This window comes from Myxine glutinosa, chromosome 3, assembly GCF_964187855.1.
Source record: "Myxine glutinosa chromosome 3, kmMyxGlut1.1, whole genome shotgun sequence".
Taxonomy (NCBI): Eukaryota; Metazoa; Chordata; class Myxini; order Myxiniformes; family Myxinidae; genus Myxine; species Myxine glutinosa.
In genome coordinates, this window is record NC_136263.1 from 31,658,833 (window position 1) to 31,678,859 (window position 20,027).

At 42.3% G+C, this 20,027-nt stretch overlaps 1 protein-coding gene across 1 annotated transcript in view; it reads right to left on the bottom strand.

Annotated features, from left to right (window-relative positions):
- The window catches only part of ADRM1 (ADRM1 26S proteasome ubiquitin receptor), a 53,150-nt gene extending 37,204 nt beyond the window's left edge, over positions 1-15,946 (bottom strand). The window contains exons 1-5 of the mRNA XM_068111145.2: positions 15,603-15,946; positions 13,501-13,617; positions 11,866-11,998; positions 11,559-11,636; positions 2,875-2,926 (exon numbers count right to left, since the gene is read on the bottom strand). Coding sequence (XP_067967246.1) covers positions 2,875-2,926; positions 11,559-11,636; positions 11,866-11,998; positions 13,501-13,617; positions 15,603-15,818 — 596 coding nt within the window. The 5' untranslated portion in view covers positions 15,819-15,946. The remainder of the gene's footprint in view (positions 1-2,874; positions 2,927-11,558; positions 11,637-11,865; positions 11,999-13,500; positions 13,618-15,602) is intronic.
- Between the last annotated feature and the right edge of the window lie 4,081 nt (positions 15,947-20,027).

Below are 20,027 nucleotides of genomic sequence, written 5' to 3' on the forward strand. Positions count from 1 at the left end.
AGATCAGCACGGATCTGAGGTTGGTGTGCCGGCTGGAGTCAAGCTTGCCGACATCCCCCTCTTGAGGTACTGCCCCATCGTCAGCGTCGACGTGGAAAGGTCCTTCTCCGTCTACAGAAACGTCCTCACCGACCGCCGACACCGCCTCACCAAGGAGAACATTACCAAGATAATGATTTCAAACACCTACTTTAACCGTTCCTAAAAGGGTCTTGTCAATTTCTTCTAGTCCTCTACTTATCAAACAATGCGGTTGCAATAAAGGTACCTGAACGTCATTTTTTACCTGTTTACTAGCCCAGAGTGCTTAATGTTGTGCAGGAAAAAGCTAACCATTTTTTGTTCTTTTTTTGACTGATTTCTGAAAAACTTGGTAATAATAAAAAATGAATAAAATGGGGGAAAAAAATATTTCGGGATTTTTTCACATTAAAAAAAAAAAATTCCACTTTTCAAAACATAAAAGGCCTATTTTCTTCACATAAAAATCCGTAGTCTAATTATCACATACATCATGAAATACAAGTTTTCCAACAAATTTCAGAATCTTCGACCTTTGACCTTTGAAGGTCACAAAGGTCAAATTTTCAAAGTTGTCGGAATCGAACCGAATTTTCGGTATTGTGTAGCTAACTAGTCTCATAACAGATAATACATTCCTATTTATTTATTTTCAATGTTGGTTTTGACCTTTGTCATTGAATACCGCTCGCTCGTGAACCACCGTTGTCTCCTGACTTGTTTTCTACATCTTTTCTTCGTGATAAGTGGATATTACCAGCACACGATAATACAACATGTACATTGTACAGCAAACATACAACTTCTTCAATTTTCTAACTTATGTTATGTACTTAAAAAGGTAACTGTCTGACAGGTAACCTCCAAGGTGTCCAGCCTAGGTTTTAATCCTGGCCCAGCTATAAACTATCATTCTGGTGTTTCACAGTTAGGGCAATTTTTCAATGTGTCCCTCGGATAGACGTTAAACGGTGCCATCCATTCTGCTGGCATTAGTTGTTGGACATTAAAGACCCCATGGTATCCTTCGTGAAGAGTAGGTGAGCTATGCACAAATTACGGTCTGAAATAGTGTTCGGAAGGCAATGGCAAATCTCACCCCTTTGTCTACCTGAAACTTTTTATACACACACTGATAGTTTTCGATTTTTTTTCTTGTACAACCGCATGGCAATTTGACACCATTCCAACCCAATTATCAACCTTGAGCTACTATTAAAAACTTGGCACGATCACAAGCAAAATAAAAGATCATGAATATTACGGTATAAACTATACTCATGTACTGTAATAAAATAATTAAGAAACTTGAAATTAGGGTATATTATTTATTATTAATCAAGGAAAACCTATGTAACTACAAGTCCACTGAAGTTTCAAAGTTAGTGAAAAGTTATGGAAATTTAATGGAAATTGTGGTTACTCGTTTCAGTCAGTAAAAACTAGAACGGCACTCAATAGAGAGCATACCTCGGCCAGGTGAACAGTTTACATTTTGTATCCCAGAGTAGACCAGAAAATAAGAATACAGAATCACATTTAATCAAAATCATCCGTCCACAGCTTTTTGAGATATCCTGCTGTATATCGTTTTTGGCCCTTATCCAGTGAACTGGTCCTCAATTTGCCGACCTCGGAAGGATGACAGGCATGACAACAGGCTGAGTCAACCCCCCTGGCGTTAATTCAGCGATCGACCGGGATTCGAACCCAGGATCCTAGGATCCTAAGCTGGCACCCTAGCCGCTAGCCCAACACCAGGCTGCATGGTTTACATGGGGAATGGGTTTACATGCAAGCAACAGCATGCAAACAAAGCAAACATGGGTTTACATGTTTTACATAAAACCAAAAAAAAAACCCTGGTGTTGGGCTAGCGGCTAGGGTGCCGGCTTAGGATCCTAGGATCCTGGGTTCGAATCGCGGTCGATCGCTGAATTAACGCCAGGGGGGTTGACTCAGCCTGTCATCCTTCCGAGGTCGGCAAATTGAGTACCAGTTCACTGGTAATTCCCTGCTTGTCGTTAAAGGCGGCAAAAAGGGTTGGCGTCAGGAAGGGCATCCGGCCGTAAAACATTGCTTCAAAAAGGGGATCAAAAAAAAAAAAACAACAACCACGGTTCCCGAAAAAGGCCAACCCCCGCTTGCGGGGAAAAATGGCCTCTAAAGGTGGTTTTTTTAATATCGTTTTTGGCCCTCCTCTCCCAATAGTGAAGAATCACATTAAAAATTATACAAGCTGGATCTGTATCGTCACCAAAATTGAATCGATTCTTCCTTGTCACACACAAAACCTGTCCACCAAGTTTCGTCCAAATCTATCCATAACTTTTTGAGATATCCTGCTAAATGTTGGTTTTAGCCCGATCTCTCAATGGTGAAGAATCACTTTAAAAATTAAATAATTCTCATATCCGAATCCCTATTCAGATCTTCAACAAAATCGAATCGATTAGTCCTAATCACACACATAACCTGTCCACCAAGTTTCGTCCAAATCCGACCACAACTTTTTGAGATATCCTGCTATGGATCGTTTTTGGCCCCATCTCCCAATGGTGAAGAATCGCTTATAAAAATCTACGAGCCGGATCCGAATCCGGATCTTCACCAAAATCTAATCGTTTTGTCCTTGTCACATATGCTACATCTATGCCAAATTTCGTCCGAACCCGTCCACAACTTTTTGAACTATCTTGTTCAGAAATAAACAGACAAACAGGCAGACATACAGACAGAAGACAGGGGTGAAAACATAACTTACATCCACCTTTGGTGGCGGATGTAAATATATATATATATATATATATAACCGAAAATGTGACAATCAAGCGGAGCAGAATCATAACTCGCCTTGACGATGAATGTCCGCTCCCTAGGAGACCAGCCAAAGCTCCAAGACCACCTGAAAAACAGCAATTCAAGTTCCCTTTGCAACAAGACCATGTCTGAATTACAAAAGAACCATCAGAGAAAACTAAGATTGCTGATCACTAAACCAGTGCTCAACATGTATTCCCCTCCCTTCCGCCATGTTTTTTGTTGGTCACAGGGAAGAATTTGCTTGGTATGAAGATCACCGTGTTACTTGGGTGCGTAGACAGCAGAGCAAACAGCGCTTCATAGAACTTCCAAGTATGTGTTCTTCATGATGCAACAAATGTTATTCTTCGAAACAGAGGTCACAGCATTATCCAAAACAAGGAAATGCTTCAACGAAATTACAATACAGCTGATCATTACCACACGCAAGTGAAGCAAGAAGCGGGGTTAATCAATTAGTTCACTTCTGTCTGTCCACAAACGTCAGTTTACGATTGAGGGACAACTTCATTTTCATTGAATGTTTCATTTAACACAAATAAGAACATGAATCGGAAAACAAACCTGCCGTTTTACACTACTTTGGCTTTAAATTTGTCCCGATCGCACATGCGCAGAGAGGAGATGTTTTTTTTTATTGTCTGCTTGTCTGGCAGCCAAACAAAATTGAAAATCATTCCACGCAGGAAACTTACTGTTTTTTAAGGACGTCATAAAGGACACAAACAACAGGCACGAATAACTAAAGTAACGTGTTCGATAGGGTGGTGTAAAAGACGCTGGTGGAAAATAACTAATTTAACATCAATGGCGGTAAATTCCAGAATTGATTTTTATACGAATCTATTATATTTAAATTAATTAGATGATTGAACACAAATCACCTCATTGTCACTCCGAAAACCCTTCAATATTTGGACTATGTTAAATGTTAAACGTCTCGAGAAAAATTAAATAAACTTGCATTTGAAGTGGTACATTTGCTGGACTTAATGAACGTTTATAATGCATTGTGGTATATACAACAACAACATGCATTTTAAGGCCATTTTCCCTGCAAGAGCATGACAATCTTCTCCATTTTACCCTATTTTCTGCATCTCCCCTTGTTAACCCCCTTGCCTGCATTTCTTCTTCCACCATCTTTAGCCAAGTCTTTCTCGGTCTTCTCCGTCCTCTACTTCCTTCTACATTCATTTCCATCACTCTTCTCAACCAGTCACTTTCATCCTTCCTCAACACATGACCAAACCATCTCAACCTGTTCCTCTTCACAGCATCAATCACAGGCTCTATTCCCATTGTGGTATATACATACATGTATAATGTATTGATATGGCTTTGGGGTAATTAGGTTTAAGTTATATTAGTTACTAGCCTGGTGTTGGCTTAGCGGTTAGGGTGCCGGCTTGGGATCCTAGGATCCTGGGTTCGAATCCCGGTCGATCGCTGAATTAACGCCAGGGGGGTTGAATCAGCCTGTCATCCTTCCGAGGTTGGCAAATTGAGTACCAGCTTGCTGGGATGAATGATCCCGGTGTGTACCCCGGTTTAGAATAGGTACACCGTATCCCTGCGCATCGTAAGAGGTGACTAAGGGTTGGCGTCAGGAAGGGCATCCAGCCATAAAAACATTGCCTCAAACAGGGAACCATGATTGTCATGGGGCCCGCAAGGCTAACCTCCGCTCTAGCGGGGAAAATGGCATTAAAACGATCATTCATTCATTTTTCATTTAGTTACTAGCGGAAGTAGTCACTAGCAGGAATTTGGGTTATGAGTGGGTTCCCAACAGCCACTCGGAGTTTTTATTCCAGGTTTACTCCTGTAGGCATTTGGCACCTTTATGGCGAGGTGCACCCGCCTTGACACGATACCGTCATTGAGTGTTGTGACCTTTTTTAGGACTAAGAGCTTGCCAGACTCGCAGTCCAGCCATACTCTAATAGCACCACCACTGATGGTCCGCAACTGCTTTATTAATCATAGCTTATTTCGCAATTGACCTATATATCTATAGGACATTTTGGATAATTTAGCCCCACTTATGATGGGCAATTTCATTTCAGCACTTCAGTATAAGACGATGTTGTGAGTCGTTGCAGTTGGAGTGCAAACAAAAAGATTGCAGGGACTTCCAACTTTGGAACAGCCTACATATAGCTGACCATGAGAAAAGCAAGACTCTTCCAGATGCAATCCTGCCACTGTTAATGTTTGCTCTCAAGGGCATATTTAAAACTTTCGACATAGATGTTACTTGAATGAAGCATTTCTTGCAGCTTCAAAATTAAATCAAATCTTGTACCCTGGTTGCCGTTGTATCTACTCTGGGCCTGTTGTTGAAGATCTCCAACAAAGTATATCTGCAAATAGCGAGGCTATTCATTTGGTAGAGGCTGGAGGGATCCTATCCTGTGGTAAATCTGTCCCTGAACTTTGAATGTTGGCATGAATCCTCCCTCTGTGATGACATTGGCACCGAATGACGTCATTTGAAAGGCACAATTGTATTTCCGAATATTAAGAAGGAAATGTTTGGACTCTGGAGTGGTGCCAAGAAGAAGATCCTCAAGTGGCTCAGGTGGTTCAGGAAGCATAGTCAGCTGAACTTTGCCATTAGTGCAACACATGCCTGGTGTTTCTTTATCCCACTTTTTGGCGCTACACTTGTCACAAATCTTAGACATGGAACCAATGGTCACTAATTCATGTGATGCATAATTATGGCTTGGATCATAGTTGAAAGCACCTTGGTACATAGTTGAAAGCACCTGTTGCGTAGTGAATGTTCGAGATCTTACCTCAGCATGACTTGTCCCATCCCTTTGACGCCTTGTCTGACGTTCATCTGGAGTTTCCTCCTGCCGTCGAGTTGACTGTCGGAAGACCTGTTCTTGGAGGCGAGACTGCCTCTGTTCTAGTGCTTCCTGCTGCCTTTCAGCTCTTCGTCTGGCAGCGTTTTCTTGGAGTCGTGACTGTGTTTTCTCGAGTGTCTGTTGGTCTATAAGAGCTGATCGCCTGCGTGCCAGGGTTTGAAGTTCCTGCTGATGTTCCGCATCTGTCCGTGCTTCTCTTCGTGTCTGCATATGGAGGGCTGCAGGCGACTTTCCGAAATTTGGCCGCTTTTAAAATTGGGTGGCATCGTAGTCGGGAAAACTGTCGCTTTTCGTTTGATAATGGGAAGAGGTGGGGAAAACGCTCGTTTTTTATGGAAAACGTTTGCTTTACTTATAAAATAGGAATAAATCGGAGATTTTCGAAGGTAGGAATAAATCGGAATAAAAAAAAAATTGGAATAAATCGGAGAAATAGGAATAATAATAATGAAGAAACGTGGCGAAAACGTTCGCTATTAAAATGAATGTTGAAGTAACGCCACGGCTTATATAGGATTATTAGGAGGGGCTGAGACCTTAGGGAGGCGGAGACTATTTAAATTGTCCAATAGAAAAAGGGTAAAAAAATTTGACCCTTCTAGAAAGGTCAAATATTTCATGGTCCTGCCTTTTTGGTTTTTTTTTTTTTTAGTTCGAGCTCAGGCGGTGCGATTTCAGTAATTTTAAAGACTGCCATTGGATTCCCCATATAAAACTACCCCTAATTGTGCACCATTAAGACCTCAAAGTAGGCGCATACGGATTTGTATACCTAACGACACCACAAACAGACATTGCCTTTTATTATATAGATTTCAATAGGACATGCTCAGAATAAGCGTTCATCAAAAGTGTATGACAGGTAGTGTCGAGTTTGTTTTAGTGAACTTCCCTTTGTCTTTCCTCCCAGGCTGTTTGTGTGAACACAACCATATCCCCACCATGGTGTTTATTGTGGTTTTACCCATTGTAACGTGTCATTATGTATTTTCTTTTAATAATAAATAACAGCACCAAGGCGCCGCATGGCTCAGATGAGAGCGCAGCACGCATGGCCACACGGATCAGGCAACAGGAGGGGTAGAAAAACGTGGCCCCAGTGGGACTCCCACATGGGAAACCACAATGCTGTGTGAGATAAGGGTCCCTTTCTCCTGCAGCGTGGTTCAAGGAGCGTGAGAAACATAGGCCGAACACCACCCCACGGGGAATTTTATAAAAGGCCTATATCATCAGAAATCGTTCGCCGACCTCGGAAGGCTGACAGGCCGAGTCAACCCCACCTGGTATTAATTCAACAGCTGAACTGGATTTGAACTCAGGACCTTAGGAACCCAAGCCCACCACCCTAACCATTAGGCCAACACCAGGTATAACCGCCTATTAGGCATGAGCTTAGCAAATCTACAACCCCCTACTTCCCAGTAGGATTAAACTGCAGCCAATACCGGGAAGAGAATTAAATTCTCAATTTTATAGACCAGTCCAACCCGGAAAGGGAACCATCCACGAAAGTGTTTCAGGCTTGTTGGTCCTCGTCTGATGAGGAAAAAAAATTGTTTAAAATTTTTTGAACAGCTTGAGACATGCACCACACAGCCGATGTGCACAGTCCAACAAGACTGCCCCATGAGCACACACATCCAACCTCAGTCCAGAGACTGCAGTACACCATCAATCAAACACACATTCCAACCCCGAAAGGCCAGAGGACTGTCCACTGCCGACCCATTTTTGACGACTGTCAACCTTTAAGGAACATCCGTAAAAAAAAAAATCACGCCAAACTGTGTGGGTATGGACAAGTCCAAAAAGATACAGAAATCAGACTTTATAGCATGAATTCAGTGGTAATTGGCTGAAAAAAAATTCAGATTAAAAACTCAATTTCAAAGGTTAAAAAAAACCTTTCACAATACAAAGACAAATCAGGTTTTAAAAAATTAATAGAAAGCATCTCAAAATGCAAAGCCCATCCATGGGAGACACCCCATTTTTGTACTCTAACCAATTTTTTTTTTTGGCCTTTCCACTTTGTACTCAAATTAACCTTGACGAAAACGGCAGTTTGAACAAGCGTTACGCCTAGGTCCCCCGTCGGTGAAGTGATGCGAGTTAACAAAGTGGAAGACGCAAGGCGGCCATCTTGGATTTTGACGTGGCGACCCAATTTGCAAGAGCGTTCTTCCTTAAGCCTAGATACACCCACACACCAGATTAGAAGTTGGTACTTCGCTTATTTTTCAAGATATTTCGCTCACAAGGTTCAGACATACATGGTGGTGGCCATCTTGGATTTTGACGTGGCGACCCAACTTTCAATAGCGTTCTTCCTTATGCCGAGATACACCCACACACCAAATTAGAATTCGGTCCTTCGCTTACGCACGCATGCACGCACGCACGGACGGACGCACACACGGACGGAGGGGAAAACCATAGTCCCCCTTTCGCTCCGCGGTGCGACGGGGGACAAAAAAAATTGTACATTTTATTCATTTGTGTTCTCCATATAGCTTTGTTGAAGATTTGATTACAAAAGCTCCATTGTAAAAATGTTATGGCCTGGACAGTTACAAAGCTCAATGATAAATAAATACACAGGGAAGCAATTTTTATGCCTCCATGGACAAAGTCGCTGGAGGCATTATGTTTTCGGGTTGTCTGTCCGCCCGTCAGGGCAAAACCTAGTTTTTCTCAGCAACCATATGTCCGATTGAGACGAAACATTCAGGGTAGGAGTGACATTCATGCAGAATGTTTTATGATAATTGTGACGTCATAGGTCATATGATATGGCAGCCATCTTGGATTAAAAGCAAAAAATTAAAAAAATATTTCTTGCAAACCGCTGAATGGAAAAATTTGAAACTTGGCACATTGTCAAGTACCCCAAATGGGGAACAAAAGCATAATAATGATGCCATCATAGGTGAAGTGGTATAGTATACCAGCCAAAAATGTTAATTTTTTTTAAATCCCTTCTCTGAAACTGCTTCACCGATCGATGTGAAGCCTGTCATGGCTGGTGAAAATGTGATACTTAAAAACAGCTGAAGGGATTTAAATCAAACTCGTTTATTTTTAGAACAGTGAATGAGGGCATCTACCCGTTATGGGACTATGCAGAGGCATATTGGTGACACAGTCGCATTGTTCTAGTTTTTTTAAAACCAGGGCGTCTCACGCTTGACACACTGCGGCGGTGCCAATAAGGCTATTTAATTACTATGACTTTGCACTTTCACATTTTGACCCAACTTTAAATTATTTTCTCCATATTCTCATAATAAAGGTTGGTTGAAAATTTGATGACAAAAGCTCAAATGGTTAAAAAAAAAAAAAAAAAAAAAACTAGAACGGCACTCAGTAGAGAGCATACCTCCGCCTGGATGGACATCTGCTCAATGGTGAAGATTCACTTTAAAAATTCTACTAGCCGGATCCAGATTCAGATCTTCACCAAAATTGAATCGATTCTTCCTCGTCACACACACAACCTGTCAACAAGTTTCGTCCAAATTCATCCATAACTTTTTGAGATATCCCGCTATGTATCGTTTTTGTCTCTATCTCCCAATGGTGAAGAATCACTTTAAAAATTCTAGTAGCCGGATCCGAATCCGGCTCTTCACCAAAATCTAATCATTTCGTCCTCATCACATATACTACATCTCTGCCAAATTTCGTCCGAATCCATCCACAACATTTTGAGATATTTTGTTCACAAACGGACAGACAAACAGAGGTGAAAACATAACCTCCATCCACCTATGGTAGCGGAGGTAGTAATAATTTAAAAAAAACATGCGCACACGCACGTGTACACACCGTTCCACTGAAACCCATATATGGAGATAACCAACAATACAAAACAAACAACAAAAAACACCAAACCCCATCTCCCACTGCAAGTGAGGGCGGGCTAATCACAGCACGAGTGGTTACATGGTAAGCGAAAATGTATCTGTGTGGTCGCCAATTCGGGAAGTTGGTCAAAAAAAAAAAGTTTCACGTCAATTTCATGATCAAGTCAATAACAGGAATTATTGATTGTCCGATTGAAAAACCAGTCATCATACTAGTCGTGCCATGGCAAACAAAACTGTACTTTGTGTGGAGGTCAATTCAAGAACTTACTGAAGTGAAGCCAGGGCAAATAAACATGCACACGAAGATTATTGCACTTATCACTACTAGGGCATGCCCGTACTATATCTATATCTAAAATTATATCCCCCCCCTATATTTACATGAAATGGTTTGGTCCAAAGCGAACGGCTTGCGAGTGGTGACAATCCCCCCCCTCTATTTACATGCAATGGTTTGGTCCAAAGCGAACGGCTTCCGGAGTTTGGTAAAGAAATCGCCATCGCGTGCACAAACGCGCAGGAAAGCGAATGAATCGCAAATTCGTTTTTATTAGTTGTAAAACATAGTTTAACGCCAACATAGTTTGCAAACGTGAAATAAATGAATACGCTCTCAAATGTGCCATCCGAGGCAGAGTGTGCCCGCCACGTTCGGCACACGCGATCGTTCGCTGCTCTCTGATTGGTTGAATCGTTTTTTGGACATAGCTCGGTAAGTAATTGTCCGATTAATATGAAACCTTGAAAAGGCACATCCTCGGGTCCCCAGCAATATACCTGGCAAGTTAAAAGTATATCGGACCCGTGGTTGTCGAGAAACAGCGGTCACAGACAAACGTACAGACGTACAGACAGACAGACAGAGATTACTGGAATTATAGATAGATACAACAACAACAGGCATTTTAAGGCCATTTTCCCTGCTAGAGCGGGGGTTAGTCTTACGGTCCCCATGACAATCTTCTCCATTTTGCCCTATTTTCTGCATCTCTCCTTGTTAACCCCCTTGCCCGCATTTCTTCTTCCACCACCTTTAGCCAAGTCTTTCTCGGTCTTCCCCGTCCTCTACTTCCTTCTACATTCATTTCCATCACTCTTCTCACTCAGTCACTTTCATCCTTCCTAAACACATGACCAAACCATCTCAACCTGTTTCTCTTTACAGCATCCATCACAGGCTCTATTCCCATCATCTTTCGCAATTCATCATTTGTCTTGCTCTCTCTCAACGATACTCCACACATCCACCGAACCATTCGCATTTCCACCCTTTCCAGCCTTCGTTGCTGCTCTACGTTCATTACCCATGTCTCGCTCCCATAAATCATAACACTTCTCTCACATGCAGCATACACCTTTCCCTTCAGCTTCAACGACACTCGCCTCCTCGTTAGCACGCCACTCAGTTCCCGAAACTTCTTACATGCATATCTCACTCTCGCAACCGTTTCCGAGTCTGATCCACCTTCTCCATTCAGCATGTCTCCGAGGTAGCAAAATGTTTTCACACCTTCCAGCTTCACGCCGTCTCCAAGATCCATTAACATTTCCTCCCTCTGTGCACACCTTACACTTGAATGTAGCTGCCACCCTGGTTAATGACCCTCTCAGACCACTACATTTTTGATGAACCCACTCAGCGCACATTGTACATTGAATGGAGTTCACTCCGACACCCTTCCTGCACACAGCACACGGCCACTTACCAGTTCTTTCCACCTCACCACATGCTTTACCACTTGCCATCACCTTTGTCTTTCCGATATTCACCTTCAGACCTTCTGCCTCCATACATTCCTTCCACTTATCACTATGGTGTTAGTAAGTTACTAAGAATTACCGATTGCATTTGTGTGTCAGGCAGTTGCGTAGCATCACCTTGCATCACAACAATGACTTTCCTGGAATCACAAGATGGGAATCTGCATAGATTCACAACAGTGCCAAAAAAGTCTGCCCTTACCAAGACCACTTGCTCCCATGAGCTGCATTAACTGCTGCTGGTCCATGTTTCCCAGCAGGCTCTGCAAACCTCCTTCGCCTATAGTTAAAGACAAATAACTATAATATTAAAAGCACATCTTAGAGTGACAAATTACTTAACCATATTACCAATCTGCTCGTAACAATCGCATTGACACCAAAATGGCAAAGACTACATTTTTTTAGACTCATCTCAATTCAACAAAAAAAAAGAAGCAAAAACCTACCCTTTTATGAACAAGTCTCGACAATTCACCAACATGACCAATCATTAGCAACATGCTCACCGCTCAAGGCAGCCAAGTCACTCGACAAGCCGTGCGAGGAGCTGCTGCTTCCCAGAGAACCAGGTGCCGGTGGATTGTTGATGTACTCATTCACCTTCTTGGTTAATTCCTCATCTTTCTCAGATTTAGGCTCCTAAAAGAATATTGGTATTTTTACAACTTCTCAAGTGCTAGAAGAAACATATGCAGGCATGCAAAAAATAAAACAAATTTATATTTACAATTAGCATTTCACTGGTACTCTACACTGCCCAAAATAAAGAATACATACCTTGGGTACCAATATAGACATATTTCAACTTATGAGTAGGGGATGGGTGGGAGAAAGGGGGAATGGGTCACAAAAACAATAAATCCTGACCACAACGTTATACATACTGGTGTTCAATGCATATTTAGTGAGAAAAAGGTTAAACAACGTTGGGAGACAGAAGGGGTGGAGAGAAAAATAAATAAATAACCATTCATTCCATAAGAAGAATGATAGGCTGGCAGAATGGCCTAGAGGTATGCACACTAAGAAGAACGATAGGCTGGCAGAATGGCCTAGAGGTATGCACACTCACCTCCAAGTTGTCTAGCCTGGGTTTTAATCTCCACCCAGCTATAAACTGCCACCCTGGTGTCTCAGAGCCTGGTGTTGGCTTAGCTGTTAGGGTGCCGGCTTGGGATCCTAGGATCCTGGGTTCGAATCCCGGTCGATCGCTGAATTAACGCCAGGGGGGTTGACTCAGCCTGTCATCCTTCCGAGGTCGGCAAATTGAGTACCAGCTTGCTGGGATGAATGATCACGGTGTGTACCCCGATTTAGAATAGGTACACCGTATCCCCTGCGCATCGAAGAGCGTGACCAAGGGTTGGCGTCAGGAAGGGCATCCGGCCATAAAAACATTGCCTCAAAACAGGGAACCATGATTGTCATGGGGCTCGCAAGGCTAAACCCCGCTCTAGCGGGGAAAATGGCCTTAAAACGATCATTCATTCATTCATTCTGGTGTCTCATAGGCAGGGTGAGGCATCAATGTGGGCCGTCCCTCGGATGGTCCTTAAACGGGCATCCCACCTGCTAGCTTTAGTTAGTGGATGTTAAAGGTCCCATGGTGTCCTTCATGAAGAATAGGAGAGCTACCGCCGGCACCATGAATAAATTCCAAATCCCTGCCATAACCTAAAGAGGGCGTTGCATCAGTGGTACAGCCATGTGCTGCATATGAAAGAAGAAGAAAAAGAGGCATACACCAAAACCATTATCTTTTCTACCCCATTAATTCACCAAACCCAAACCCCCACCTTTCAAGCCCACCTTTTTCCAAAATTTCAAGTTTTCCTTCCTGAGAGTTTCCTTCCGTCTACATCTTGTCCACCCCGTGTCTTCCACTGTCCCCAATTTCTCTCCACACCCATTATCTGTCCAAGTCTCCCTCTATTAGTACCCAGAGATCCCTCACGTCCAAGATGTGCTCTCGCCTACGTGAAGCCAGGACTGTGCAGTCTTCCATGATATGTTTTATTGTTCATGTGGAGCAGGTGGCGTCAGTGGTGTCGTTGAGTCAAATGGAACAGTAGAAAGAGGGGTTGAAACATCAACTCTGCTGTTGGGGTCATAAAACGTCATATAGCGACACGGAAGCATACCTGCATCCAAAAGAAGAGGCGTCTCGATCCAGATTTGAACTTGAGAACGTACACACGACCAGATGTGCATTGTGGAACGTGCTTAAACTCGCAATCGTCAGGAAAAATGATGAGGTCCTGAGAAATGCAAGAACAAAAAAATTAATTTAATAATCTGAATATGATGGAGCTCTGACGTATGTGTGTAGGTATGCATCATCTACTCCTCCAAGAGGATTTGACCGAGGAAGCCGACATGTTCAGGGATTAATGAGGGCCCCTGAAGTTGCGCCTGTGCAAGTTTCATTTGATTCCATCACATTTTGAAAATAAAATAAATTCCACCCAAATCTTGGCATTTTTTTCCTTTGGGAAGAAGAGAAAGGGTGCAATTGGAATTATCTGAGGTATATTTAATAACCATTATGTATAGAATATGTACAAAAACAGTGCACGTGTTCTTGCTTCATGTGCATAACCAGAGTCGTTTTTATCTTCTGGAGCAATCGATGCAGCAGTCTGTTGCCTATACACCGCCCAAATAAAGTTGTGCGTAGAAGAACGTGTTGCACACTTGGAACAAGATGGCCCATAAGGTAGGTACTCTGTTAGCAATAATAATAATAAAGCCTTCCCGACAAGCGATAACACCTATAAACATTCAATGTAACACACACACATGAAACCTTCTCGACAAGCGATAACACCTATAAACATTCAATGTAACATACAAACACAAAATGTTCTCAGCTTTGCTTGTTGAGCTTGCAACAACACCTATAAACATTCAATGCAACACACAAACACGAACCCTTCTTGGAAAGCGAGAACACCTATAAGCATTCAATGTAACATACAAACACAAAATGTTCTCAGCTTTGCTTGTTGAGCTTGAGCGTTGAGCTTGCAACAACACCTATAAACATTCAATACAACACACAAACACGAACCCTTCTTGGAAAGCGAGAACACCTATAAGCATTCAATGTAACATACAAACACAAAATGTTCTCAGCTTGCAACAACACCTATAAACAATCAATGTAATACACAAACACGAACCCTTCTTGGAAAGCGAGAACACCTATAAACATTCAATGTAAGACACAAACACAAAACCTCAGAAAGCGATAACACCTATAAACATTCAATGTAACACAAACACTAAACCTTCTCGGCTTGCAATAACACCTATAAACATTCGATGCAACACAAACACTAAACCTTCTCGGCTTGCAATAACACCTATAAACATTCAATGTAACACAAACACTAAACCTTCTCAGAAAGCGATAACACTGACAATCAATGTAACACACAAACATGAAACTTTCTCGCCTTCCAATAACACCGAAACAATGTAACATACAAACACGAAACCTCGCCAAGCACTAACACCTATAAACAATCAATGTAACACAAACATGAAACCTTCTCGGCTTCCAATAACACCGAAACAATGTAACATACAAACACGAAACCTCGCCAAGCACCAACACCTATAAACAATCAATGTAACACACAAACACAAAACCTTATTGGCTTGCAATAAGACCTATAAACAATGTAACACACAAACACGAAACCTTCTCGACAAGCAATAACACCTATAAACAACGTAACACACACACACACACACAAAACCTTCTTGAGTTGCAATAACACCTATAAACATTCAACGTAACCCACGAACACGAAACCTTGGAAAGCAATAACACCTATAAACAATCAATGTAACACACAAACACGAAACCTCCTCGACAAGCGATAACACCTATAAACATTCAATGCAACACACAAACACGAAACCTTCTCAGAAAGCGATAACACCTATAAACAATCAATGTAACACACAAACACGAAACCTTCTCGGCTAGCAATACCACCTATAAACAATCAATGTAACACACAAACACGAAACCTTCTCGACAAGCGATAACACCTATAAACAGTTTTTGTAACACACAAACGGCTCGTAACATCCATTCGAAGCACAAATATGCCGTTAAGGCCTACTCGAAATCGAATGACCGCACTGTCCTATTCAGTATTCTATGAGCGCGGCACAATTCGCTCAGTTCCGCCAAACCACTGGCACGGGACCCGTCCGTCAGCACACGCACCTCCTCGACCAGGCCGCTGCTGCGATCCTTCCAACAGAAATGTATGAGCGAGTCATCGCTTTGCTGCACATACACGAGGCCCCGCCGCTGGTCCGGGCTGACGGTGCCGCCTCGCAAGCTCATCTTCCCGGCCCGGAACTCTACCAGGGACTTGCTCGACGAGCCACCGCGGCTTGCGGAAATGTTGCTCGGAAAGAGCGCCCCGGAGGAAGACATGATTCCGCTTGGATTCGAGAGCGAGACGCGAGCCGCGGCCTTCCTTCGTCACCAAATCGCTGCGTCACGTCACGTAACACGTCACATCAACGCTCGCCTCAGCTCGCGAGAATTCACTGTTCCCTTCCCGATTACAGGCTCCAACTCCGGCGAGTACTAGCCACGCCCCTTCCCTACACTCATTCGTTTATTCAATAATTCCTTCGACTTCACTTCTGCGTTTCAATACTATTTGCTTTCCACTCGATTTTCATTTTTGATCAATTTTCATTTTTGATCAATTTTCATGATGTGATAGATGTTCAGTTACCAAGTTTGGCTTAAGCACTCAAGCAAGCACTCCATTCGAAACCGTTCATAAGGAACGGCTGGCTTGGCAGATTGGTAACACACCATGGGTTTCGGCCTTCGGGTGTAAATTCATCAGGAACATATACATTATCATGCTTTCATTTCGCATAAAAGAGTGTTTTCGAATGCACACATTTAAGGTTAGAGTTACAAAAACAAGAAGAGCGATCGGAGATTTGCACACCCTCGCCAGGATGAGTTTGTATGGTTTTGTCCTTTGGGTCCATTGGGTCTTTGCTGAGTCTTTAAATGTATTAAGGTTATATCGGATCATAGTGTTTGAAATGGTCTGAGGGATCTTTGGGGTCGCAAAGGGTGTTAAAGATCTAAAGGTTCTGAGGGTTTTCGGGTGTTTCGTGACCTTTAGGGTTTTCGTGGTCTTAATGGGTCTCAGTGCTGCAAAGGGTCTACAGGGGCTTAAAAGGCCTTGGGGTTCTAAAGGGTCGAATGTAATTAATACACGTACTTAACAAACAAACAGCCAAACAAGAAAGACGTCATGCAGAGCCACTGCCAAAGCTTACCTTCCTCCCCCTCGCCCCCCCTCTCCCCCCCCCCCCCCCCCCCACAACACCAGAATAAGTTGCCATGGAGAAATGAAATTTTCCATTTCATTAGAATTGACGATCTTAATCATAGCTCGGGTCAATCGGATAAAAATTGACCATTTTTCAGATGAAAATTGATTTTACAAGTTTGACCTGGAGTTGACCTTTTGACCTCAAAAATGCTTTCCCAATTCAGTGAAGCGCTATGTAATTGCTGTGTAATTTCCAAGTTAATTGGATGAAAATTGACAATTTATGATTTTAGAAGTTTGACCTCGAGTTGACCTTTGACTTTTTGACCAAAAAAACAGTTGGTTTCCCAATTCATTGACCCAATATGCAAATCCTGTTCAATTTTGAAGTCAATCGGATGAAAAAATGACTTTTAGACATTTTACTTTAAGATGACCTTTGACCAGAAAATCAATGGGCTTCTCAGTTGTAGCCTCTACAGCCTGGTAAAGTTTCATGACGATCGTTTTGAATTGTGACCTGTAGGCGATTGACAGACAAATGAAACATCACTCATAGAGCGACACTTGGCAAAACAGAACAAAGTAGAATGGCACTCAGTAGAGCATCCTTTTGACCTCAAAAATAATTAGTGATTGAATTCAGTGACCTGACATGCACATCGTCTTCAAATTTTAAGTCAATCGGATAAAAATTGACAATTTTAGAAATTTGGCCTATGTTGACCTTTTGGCCTATGTTGACCTAAAAAATAGTTGGTGGTTGGTTTGAGTAAGCTGATATGCAAATCATATTCAGATTTCAAGTCAATCTGATAAAAAGTGAGGATTTTAGGAATTTGTAAAAAAAAAGTGATTGACCTTTGCTCTATGTTGTCCTTGTGACCTATGTTGATCTAAAAATAGTTGGTGGTTTGCATTAAATTCGCTGATATGAAAATCCTATTCAAATTTCAAGTCAATTGGATGAAAATTGAGAATTTTTGAAATTCGTAAAAAAGTGATTGAGCTTTGGCCTATGTTGTCCTTGTGACCTATGTTGATCTAAAAAATAGTTCGTGGTTGAATTCAGTTCACTGATATGAAAATCCCATTCAGATTTCAAGTCAATCGGATGAAAATTGAGAATTATAGAAATTCATAAAAAAGTGATTGACCTTTGGTCTATGTTTACCTTGTGATCTATGTTGATCTAAAAAATATTTGGTGGTTGCATTCAATTCGCTGATATGAAAATCCCATTCAGATTTCAAGTCAATTGCATGAAAATTGAGGATTTTAGGAATGGAATTGGTTGTTTCAGTCCATCAACTGATGTGATGTTCTGCAACCTTAGCTTTGATTTACACCCACAGAGCATTGTCACAGGGGGTCAGATCAGGACGCAGAATTGTTGGCAAAGACCTGCCAATCCAACGGTTGGGAAAATTTGTTTGAGGTAATTTCGTACCACACATGCATGATGCGCAGGTACCCTGACCTGCTGGAAATCAATCTCATGGGCTAGTCCACGTCATTCAAGTTCAGGTGTGAGGTCATTCTCCAACATATGCAGATATGACTGCTGGTTGACCGACGCATCAAAAAAAGTAAGGACCAATGGGGTGGTGAGCCGATAATTCTGCCACAATTGACAGTTGGTTTATATGGTTTCATGTGAAGGTCTTCTTTCAATGTGTGATGTAGCGATGAATTCGAAACACCCAACTCTGCAGAACGTTTCTGTGATGATTTTTTTTTTTTGGAGATCTGAAAACGGTTGCTTTAATCTATCTATAATTCCAGTAATCTCTGTGTGTCTGTGTGTGTGTATGTCTGTGTGTATGTCTGTGTGTATGCGACCGCTGTTTCTCGACAACCACGGGTCCGATATACTTGAAACTTGCCAGGTATATTGCTGGGGACCCGAGGATGTGCCTTTTCAAGGTTTCATATTAATCGGACAAGTAGTTACCGAGCTATGGCGATTTAGCCGTTCGCCGTTCGCTTTGGCTTTGCGAATGGACCAAACCATTTCATGTAAATAGAGGGGGGGGGTTCTGTGGTCGTTGCGAATGGACCAAACCATTTCATGTAAATAGAGGGGGGGGATTGTCACCGTACTCGCAAGCCGTTCGCTTTGGCTTTGCGAATGGACCAAACCATTTCATGTAAATAGAGGGGGGGGATATAATTTTAGATATATATATAGTACGGGCATGCCCTAGTGTTTTAAATTCCCAAATCACGAAAAAATTCCTTTTTTCCCCAAAGATGAAGATTTCATTTTGACGGTGCTGGATTTCCAAAATGCTCCTTCAAGTCTTCTTGCACCAGTTTCATCGTCTTGTTTTGTGTTTCTCCTCTCTTAGTACCACAGCACTGCTAGGAGCCGCTCTTCCACTGTAAATGGACTGGTGTCTGCCATCTTGGTTTAATGTTATCTTTATATTATCTGAAAAAACCCAGTCTAAATACATGGTATAAATAAATATTGTATCAGCAGATAAAACGGTGTCCCGGGACTTATTTCTCATCCTGTAGAGAATGAGAATGACAGAGAACAGAAAAGGAAGGATGAGAGGTGGAGTGGGGATGATTATGTAGAAGATGGAAAGCAATGGGGGCCCAATTTATACGCGTTGTACGCTGGACCTCCTTCCCCCTTACTGTTTTTATTTTCCTTAATAGATTTACCGGTGCACAGTCCCTGCCAACACATCACTTCACATGTACTTGAATGCTCTTTCCCACCATCGAGTGTGCATTCCTGTTCTGTAGTGTTTCATTTTTAGCGTCTTATGTCCGTTTACATTGTTACCGTCTTCTGGTGGAGTGCTCCATATCCCACACCTTACCACGGTCATGGGTCAGATAACTCTGAAACCGAAGTTTATTTTAAAAAAACAAAAAAACAATGCGGACACCATCCACAACCCTCACCTCTGGCCAGATCTTCGCGCCCAGTGTCGGTTTTCCTTACTTGTGACGCGAATGAAGCAGAGGGGGAACTGTGCCTGCGGCTGCGTCGTGGTGACTAATTGGCCGAACGAACCAATGCTGCACGTCACACTTGTTATCTGAAGTGCCGATTGGTTTATTGAGCAACTATTCCCAGAAGCACTACAACAGACCAAACCTGAGCCGGATAAGTCAAGACACTATACAACAACTTCCATGCAATTGATTATACTCCAAGCAATAGAGCGGGAATTTGGTGGGAGGAATGGTATTTTGGGAAATCAAACGGGAAATGGCGGGAACGTTCAGAAGAGGGTAAAGCATATTCATCTGGAACGGTACTCAGTAAAGCGCATACATCCACCACGCTGAGCAGTTTATGGTTTGTATTCCCCTGC